Below are 8,415 nucleotides of genomic sequence, written 5' to 3'. Positions count from 1 at the left end.
TTTGGGATGAATTACAGTGGAATAGAACCCTCTATTTATAGGGAGAGATTGACTTAGCCACCAAGTAATAAACCCTAGAATCTCTCTAAATATGGATATTCACCATAAATAGAATTCTATTTATAACAGTCTAATGATTTTTTTTTTTACCTTTTCCCCTTTTTTTTTGGAGTTTGAAAATCAATTTTATGAATCACATGACAAATTTTATTTGTTTATTCTAAAATTTTCCAAATTATTAATTCTAAAAAATGTCGAAGCGAATTCTTTAAAATCAAATATAACGAACATTGAACACCCGTAAGCCCACATACCAAAGCAGGCAAACAGATGACTGTCAAATCCCTATTTATAGGCCAAACAAAAATTGGTAAGCTCCATTAACGCTTTGAAAAAGAACTCGACGACATTCGCAGCAATTACGTAGTCGAGAAGATTTGGTTTTGCCCAGAGAGATATACGAAACCCTAATTCGCAATGGAGAGTGCGTTCGCTAGCGCCTCGGCGATCAGCGACCAACGCCAGAAAATCGAACAGTACAAGCACATTCTCTCCACCGTTCTCGCATCTAGCGACATTCAACAAGCCAAGCAATTCATCGATCACAGTTCAGTCTCTCTCTCTCTCACATAATTTTCTGTTTATTTATATTCATGCTATATATAATTCTCAGTTGAAATAGATATAGAGCATTTATATAGCAATTTATATTTGTGCACCCAAATTAGTGTGACCTAGTGGTCAATGAGGTGGGTTAAGAACCACGAGGTTTCATAAAAACACTAGGTGATTTCTTTACACCTGTCCGAGCTTTGATGGACAGAGTTAAATGGTACCTGTTGTTGGTGGGAGTTAACAGGTATCTCGTGGAATTAGTAAGGGTGCACAAGCTGGCCCGGACACCATGGTCTTAAAAATAATAATATAGCAATTGATATTTGTGTACAATTATGCAGTGTTATCGGATGATGTGCCCTTGGTGGTATCAAGGCAGCTATTGCAGACATTTGCACAAGAACTTGGGAGATTGGAAGCAGAGGTTCAAAAAGAAGTAGCGCATTATACTCTCAATCAGATACAGCCTCGTGTTGTGTCCTTTGAAGAACAGGTTTGCTACTATTTTTGGAATTACATATATGCCTTATATAACTCTAAATTACTTAAGTTTTGGTGCTTCAGAATGATTTATTCTAGTACGGTCAGTTTAAATTGTGGCGAAATTGAAAAACATAAGGGAGTTCGTCCTATTTGCTGGCAAAGTTAATTGGTACTTGTGTTGGTGAGAGGTAGTAGGTACTCAGTGGAATAGTGGAGGTGAGCAGTTGGCTCAAGGTGGCCCAGCCACCACCGTAATAAAAGTGTTGTAATTGTGTTTCTTTGCTTTATCTGTTGTCTCATTGGTGGCGTATATGTAGTTCTAAAGTTGTAGCATTGGATATTTGTAATTTCATCTCTTAGAACTTCTCAAGAAAATAATAAGAATACTCTATCTAAAACATGTACAGAGATGAACATGATATATGTAGAATGATAACTATTGAATCCGCATTTCTATCTTGTAAAAGGAGAAGGCCCGTATTTGCTGACTGAAATCATGTTCTTTTGTTCCCTGTGTTCCATAAATGGAGTGGGAAGTACTTACAGAAAAAAGGGGCGCGAAGATACGAAACAATTAACTTTCAGAAAATAACCTCTTTCTAATTGACCGATCAGATTTTAGCTTCCTAATTTTTGCTAAAACCAGTTAAAATAACAGGCTAACAAAGAATTTGAGTGCAGCACATAGGGCGCACCTCACATTGGGACCATGGAGTCGTTGATTATAATGGGTGTGTTTTTAGAGTTGGTATGTTGATGGGGACTGTTGCATATCTACACCTCGATTCCTTTTTGATGGAATTGATATTAAGAACTGAATTTTGTGAGAGAGTGGGTTATCACCAAAGTCACTAGAATATCTGTTTATCTTCTGATCAATAAGTCATCCCCCCCCCCCCCCCGCGGAAGTCATAGCCATCTTAGAAATTGATGTTTCTCAAGTATTTTAGTTTTGAGAAAACGGTTTAGACGAAGATTGGTGTTGGAAATTATTTATTTTTCTGCACATTATCTGCTGTCCACAAGAGATCCTCCACATATGGGTTCTTTTGACCTTTTATATTTTTAATGCCAGATTCTAAAACAACATCCCATCTTTGTAGGTGTTGATCATTCGGGAAAAACTTGCAGAGTTATACGAGTCTGAACAACAATGGTCAAAAGCAGCCCAGATGCTCAGTGGCATCGATTTAGATTCTGCAATGAGGTCTCATTATATTTTTACTTATCTTTTGTTCCCTGCTGTGTCTCTTAATTTTCATTGAAACCTGAAATCTCTATCTTCCCGGTGTCTCTTGTTCTGCAGAGTTGTTGATGAGACTTTCATAGTTTCAAAATGTGTCCAAATTGCTCGTCTATATCTCGAGGTTGGATTTTTCTCTCTTTTTCTTTTTCGTTTTTCCTATTTTTCTGATGTCAAGCAAACATCCACGAGTATCGCAACAGTAAAAAATCTTTTTCCCTGCTGGCTATTGTCCCAAATTGTTTCTTTTGCTTATTGCTCTGGAAAAATTGTATGGATTCCAAAAAGAGCAAAGACGAGTGTTTTTTGGATTAGTAGGAAACAAACTAGTTTGTACTGATCTTTTTCTAGAAGGATACAAATGAGTGTGCAGTATACAACTCCTGTGGAACTTATTCTGCAAATTGTACCAATGACGTCTATTTTCTTGACGAGTAAAGCTTGTATGGTACTTATGTAATTTGTTAACTTTAGTGTCCCCTTGGTTCCATTTCAAATGCATTGTTCTGCTGACCTATCAAAAGGGGAGTTAGAGTTTTAGATCTATGTACCTTCCTATTGGTGTGTTCTTTAGATGCATTGATCTGAGGAAGCTCAGTTTACTTCCATAATTTTGGTTCTCTCTTTGACATTCTAACAGTGTCCAACTCCTTGTTTGGCAGGACGATGATGCAGTTAATGCAGAAGCTTTTATTAATAAAGCTTCCTTTAAAGTTAACGGCATCAAGAATGAAGTATTGAATTTGCAGTACAAGGTTGTTGTCATATGATATAGGCATTCTTTTCATGTTTGAGTATGTCACTGTCACCAGCTTATATCTCCTGAACAATCATTTCAGGTTTGCTATGCTAGGATTTTAGATTTGAAGAGAAAATTCTTGGAAGCTGCCTTGCGTTACTATGACATTTCTCAGATTGAGAAGCGACAAATTGGTGACGAGTAAGGTTTTCCAGAATATACTAGTAGTGGTTAAAACAATGCTTCTTCAACAATTTTTGATTGTTTAAAATTTTGTCTTGTTAGTGATTGTGAATGTTTATAAGCCTCGAGGAAAAAGGCAGCAGCCCCCTTAACTCTTATTCTTTGTATGGGTACTTGTTGAGTTTAGGAATTCCGTGTTAGTAGAATCTATGATGCGAGCGAAACTAATAAGCTCAACAGCTTAAGAAAACTAAGAATATGCTTAACTTAATGTGCCGAGATCAAAGGTTTAGCTTTTGGCTTGAATAATGTTACATGCATCATAATCAATGTTACGCACATTATGATGTCTGATCTTTGTCCTTGTTACAATGCCTATCATTTTATACTTGAGTACAGCATGTTGGTTGATGGTCTTTTGTGCTACAGAGAAATTGATGAAGCTGCATTAGAGCAAGCTCTGGCAGCTGCTGTGACGTGCACAATTTTGGCTGCAGCAGGTCCTCAACGATCTCGTGTACTTGCCACACTGTACAAAGTAAGGATGCAAGGACTCAGAGCTTTAATCTTTTCTTATTGTTATTTTCAAATAGTGCTAAGCAACTAATTGGCAGGCGGGAGTTTTATTGTACTTGTCCTGTTGCTACTGTGAAACAATCTAGATTTAAGTTGTGTCCATTTCTCTATTGAGCTTCTTTAGTCTATTGCTGTTAAAAGCGACTGTTACGTTGCTTAAAGTAATGAGACAATGTGAAGTGAGGGTTCTCGCTTTGCATGGGTGAAGCGGATCAGCTTAGCGCGCTGCTGGCATTAAGGCATATTTTGATTGAGGAGGGACACTTCTTTGAATTGGCTTTAAGAGATGAAAGCAAGAAAAAAAGATAGAATAGTGCCTTTTCTATTCAAAGTATTTAAATTTTCTTCAGATATGCTGCAGTTTTTTCGTTGTTTTTTCCTATGCTCTGGTTTGTAATGGCTCTTCTACTATTCTTTGATTATCTAGATTTGCTTCTTCCTTATTGTGTTTCTTTCTCAAGATGAATCATTCTTCTTTTTCTCCTCTTCTTTGTGCAATTCACTTGCTTCTGCTATTATGCCCTTGTGCCTCTCTTTTTCTTCTCTCTTTTACTCTCTTTGCTCTCAATAAATCTTTTTCTCATATGCTTGATTGTTTTCTATATCATCTTCTCCATTTCTTGATTATAGGTCGAATATTAGGAGAATATCAGAATGGGTCTTTGCAATTAAGACTTGTAGCTAATTGTCAATATTATTAATAATAAAATTGCTCTTTGCATAAAAGCTAATTTTGAATATCCTTATTGAAACAGTTACATAGAAATGATGTTGTGATATGATATTTTATGGCTAATAAATTGACAACCAAAATTTGAAATTGTCTTCCATAGGGTTGTTGAGTTAATAATTTGATGATATATAGTTGAGTTATTGGGATTAATATTATCATGGTTGTATCTTGGATATTGGAATTAGTAACGTTGATCCTACATATGATGTTATACGCTATATTCCGATATATTATGTATTTTGTAACCTTTATATTTTCTGCAAATCGAGGGCCTACTTCGAAGAGTGTGCTTTGTTCTTCTTGGTTGAGCCTCAAATTTTATGACTTTCTTGCGCTTTTCGCTTTTAGAGACACTGCTTCAGTCATAATTGTATGAACTTTCTAATTCAATGATTTGATAGTTGCTCACATTCACTTAGAATTTCAGACAACTGACAGAAAATGGCAGGTGCATAACACCTAGGAAATGGTAGTGGAATTAGGTGATGATAGTTGGAGGACATGTCATTCTGTGGGCTTAAGATCTTCTAAACTTAACTGTCACCATAGCCTTTGGAAATTTGAGATTAATTAGTTTTCTTGGACAACTTCCAGTTTAGATTTTCCATCATGTTGTCATATTAGGATGTCAAGTTCTGTTCATCAGATTTTTTAGGGGGTCCTAAATGACTGACTAAAGAAGATATACTGATCCCCTCCGTGCAATTTGTTCAGCGTTTTGCTAAAATATTTTTCTTTTTTCCTTATTGATACCAGGATGAGCGTTGCTCCAAATTAAAAATCTATCCAATCTTGCAGAAGGTACTTCACTTAGCTTTATACAAACTGCATAGCTAAGTCTCTTGCTCTCATGCCTGAGTTGCCCTTCCTTGCGCTATCATCTATTTTGGATGCGCATATAGTGCTTCTCAGATGTTCTGTTATTAAGATATTATTTCTAATTTAATTGTGTTTAATTTGAAATATTCAGGTCTATCTGGAGAGAATCTTGAGAAAACCTGAAATTGATGCTTTTGCAGAAGAGTTGAAGCCACATCAGGTCCCTTTTTTTTCCTTAATTACTTTTTGAAGTGTCAAAATACATTGTCTCATTTTCTCTCTATGGAATTTTTTCTTTTTTGTGTTTCCTACAGCAAGCACTTTTGCCTGATAACTTCACAGTTTTGGATCGTGCTATGATTGAACATAATCTCTTGAGTGCTAGCAAACTTTATACAAATATAAGGTAGAATGGAAGCTTATCTTCTCCTTGTTCGTGATTTGGATTTTTTCATAGTTCATGCGGTGCTGTCATCTAATCTAATCCCTTTGTTGATCTGTGACAGTTTTGATGAGTTGGGCACTTTGTTGGGAATTCCCCCTCAAAAGGTAAGCTATTTTTCTTAATTCTGTCTGTTCTTGAGCTAACTTTCTGGGTTGTGCCTCCATGTCATCCCAAGTAGCCTGTGTTGAGGCATAGTAGTTGTACTCTTGGGCTATGTTTTGTAATTAGGCTGGGCTTTGAGTGGTGTGGCTGGTGTAGGAATTATATGAGAAATGGATGTTTTTGGGCGGTAGATGGCGCAGTTAATCTATTTGCAATAAGTGATTAGTCCCCTTGACCATTTTTCGGGCAACATCTTATGGTTGTACTCCCTATTCTCGCTTATTGGTTGCCATTTGTATGTACTAAGATCAATTTGCGATTGAGCTTGCTTTACATATATCTAATCACCATATTTAACTAAACCTATCCTAAATGGGGAAATGTAAAATGTTCCCAGAACTTGCTTATTGCTTGCCGTGGTTGTGCTTGTGTCTGAGATCAATTAGCAATTGTGCTTGCTTTATAAGTAATTCATTTCCATCTGCAAACCAAGTCAATTCTAACAAAAAATTTATGCAGGCTGAGAAAATTGCTTCAAGAATGATTTTCGAAGATAGAATGCGGGGATCTATTGATCAGGTAAGTTTCTCAATTAGTGATGCCATCTGCCCTTATCTTTGCCCTTAAAGAGAGGAAGGAATGGTATTGGATGATGACTTGTCACTGGCTAGCTTTAGGTATAGGGTGTCCATGCATGCCATGTGTACATTCTTGATCTCCATGTCCACCTACATGTAGTGCTGATAGTGAGTACGCTTGGATCGTAGTTTGACGTGTAAGATATTGTTGCATATGATAAATTTGTTTCTAGGCCACTTTAAATAACTTATATGATTGACAAAATACTCTTTGGCGCTAAAGGTTTTAATTGTCTAATAATTCTCAATGACGGCTGATAAAAAAATAATTTTCAATGACTATCTTGCTTCTTAGTAGCACATCTAGAGATTTATAGGACTGTATTTAACATGCATTGTATTGTCAAATTACGATAAATACGGTTGGGAGACAATTTGAGTTGCTTTATAGTTGTACCATCTATTGTCTCATGAAAACTGGTCAATTTTATGTCTTCTTGTGTTAAAAGGTAGGAAGCACATGTACAGTATTTTCCTCTTTAATTCCCTATCCGCATCTTGTTAAGGCAACTGTATCCTTCATATTCTCTTCTCGACATGCTCTGCTTTAAGTTGATTTTACTGTCAGGTTGAAGGTGTCATACATTTTGAGGATGACACTGAAGAACTGCAACAGTGGGATCAACAGGTGATTTATTTTCTAACATGCTTGGAAATCTATCTTATGTTTCTTTTTTCATCAGTTTGACAGCTGTGTCAAGTTTAGGAATTTCTTTTTGACCCTAAAAATAGAAAGAAAAAGAACAAAAAGGCGTCAAACTACTCTAACTCTTCTATCAATTTACCCTGGTTTTTGGTGATAAACAAGTCATAGAAGTTATCAACATCTGAATAGGAGGCAGGTGTAATAGTTGACCAATTTGGGAAATTTACTCTATATGCTCGTAGTGTTATTTCTTATTTGAAATTTGTCTTTGGGGAGTTTGGTATGCTGGGAGTCATTTTCTTGGAGATAAACATTTTCCCTTAATTGGAGAAATTGACTCCCTTTATTTATGAGCGAGAAAGTCTTTCCTTATAAACTATTTAGACTCTAAACTTGCATATTATTTGCTTCAACCGCTGGAAAATGATCCCGTCATACCAAACTTTCTTTTCTTGTTTTCATTTATTGAAATGATACTAGTGCTGACAAAGATGCTAATCTTTGCAGATCATGGGCCTTTGCCAAGCTCTCAATGATGTTCTTGATAGCATGGCGAAGAAGGGCCTCCCTATTCCTGTCTAGTTTTGTTTATGCTGTTGCGATTTAGGAGGCACCATTTACTCTAACCATATCATTCTATACTTTCACTAGTTTCAACACATCGTGTGTAACTTTTTTTAATCCTAGTTATTTTTAATTGTACATGAGATACCTGTTTTTGCAATCCTAGTTACGGGAGCTCACTGTAATATGAGCTATTCTAGATTACATGGTTTGCTGAAATTGTGAGATGTGCTTGTAGGGGAAATGTTTCTCTTCTTGGTTTTGTGGGAAGTATTCTTTTGGGTATGCCTCAGATGTGCAAATATTCAAGAAAAAAAGTCAAAAGTTGCAATATCAAGAAATGCCATGAACACAGAGACATGATCAGAAATGTGAAAACGGAGTTGAAATATTAGCTAGCGTTTGGACATAACAACAACAACAACAACAACCACCCAGTACAATCCCACAAGTGGGGTCTGGGGAGGGTAGTTTGTACGCAGACCTTATCCCTACCCCGAAGGAGTAGAGAGACTGTTTCCAGAAGACCCTCGGCTCAAGATAATAAGAAAAACAAAAAGGGGAGAATATTAGTTTCACCACAGAGATCATATAAAAAATAGGAACAAAAATGCAGAAGGAAACTGCAC

The 8,415-nt window shown here is 36.4% G+C and overlaps 1 protein-coding gene across 1 annotated transcript; it reads left to right on the top strand.

Annotated features, from left to right (window-relative positions):
• Window positions 298–8,071, top strand: LOC109224470 (COP9 signalosome complex subunit 4). The gene is made up of 14 exons (XM_019389050.1): window positions 298–607; window positions 957–1,108; window positions 2,202–2,305; window positions 2,405–2,465; window positions 3,004–3,096; window positions 3,181–3,281; window positions 3,693–3,801; window positions 5,329–5,373; window positions 5,543–5,611; window positions 5,706–5,797; window positions 5,898–5,940; window positions 6,458–6,517; window positions 7,145–7,204; window positions 7,730–8,071. Exons 1-14 carry the CDS (start codon window positions 478–480, stop codon window positions 7,802–7,804), a joined length of 1,194 nt encoding a protein of 397 aa, XP_019244595.1. The 5' UTR covers window positions 298–477; the 3' UTR covers window positions 7,805–8,071.

The sequence above is a fragment of the Nicotiana attenuata genome, chromosome 1, assembly GCF_001879085.1.
Source record: "Nicotiana attenuata strain UT chromosome 1, NIATTr2, whole genome shotgun sequence".
Classification (NCBI taxonomy): Eukaryota; Viridiplantae; Streptophyta; class Magnoliopsida; order Solanales; family Solanaceae; genus Nicotiana; species Nicotiana attenuata.
This window is presented reverse-complemented; position numbering and strand designations above follow the sequence as displayed.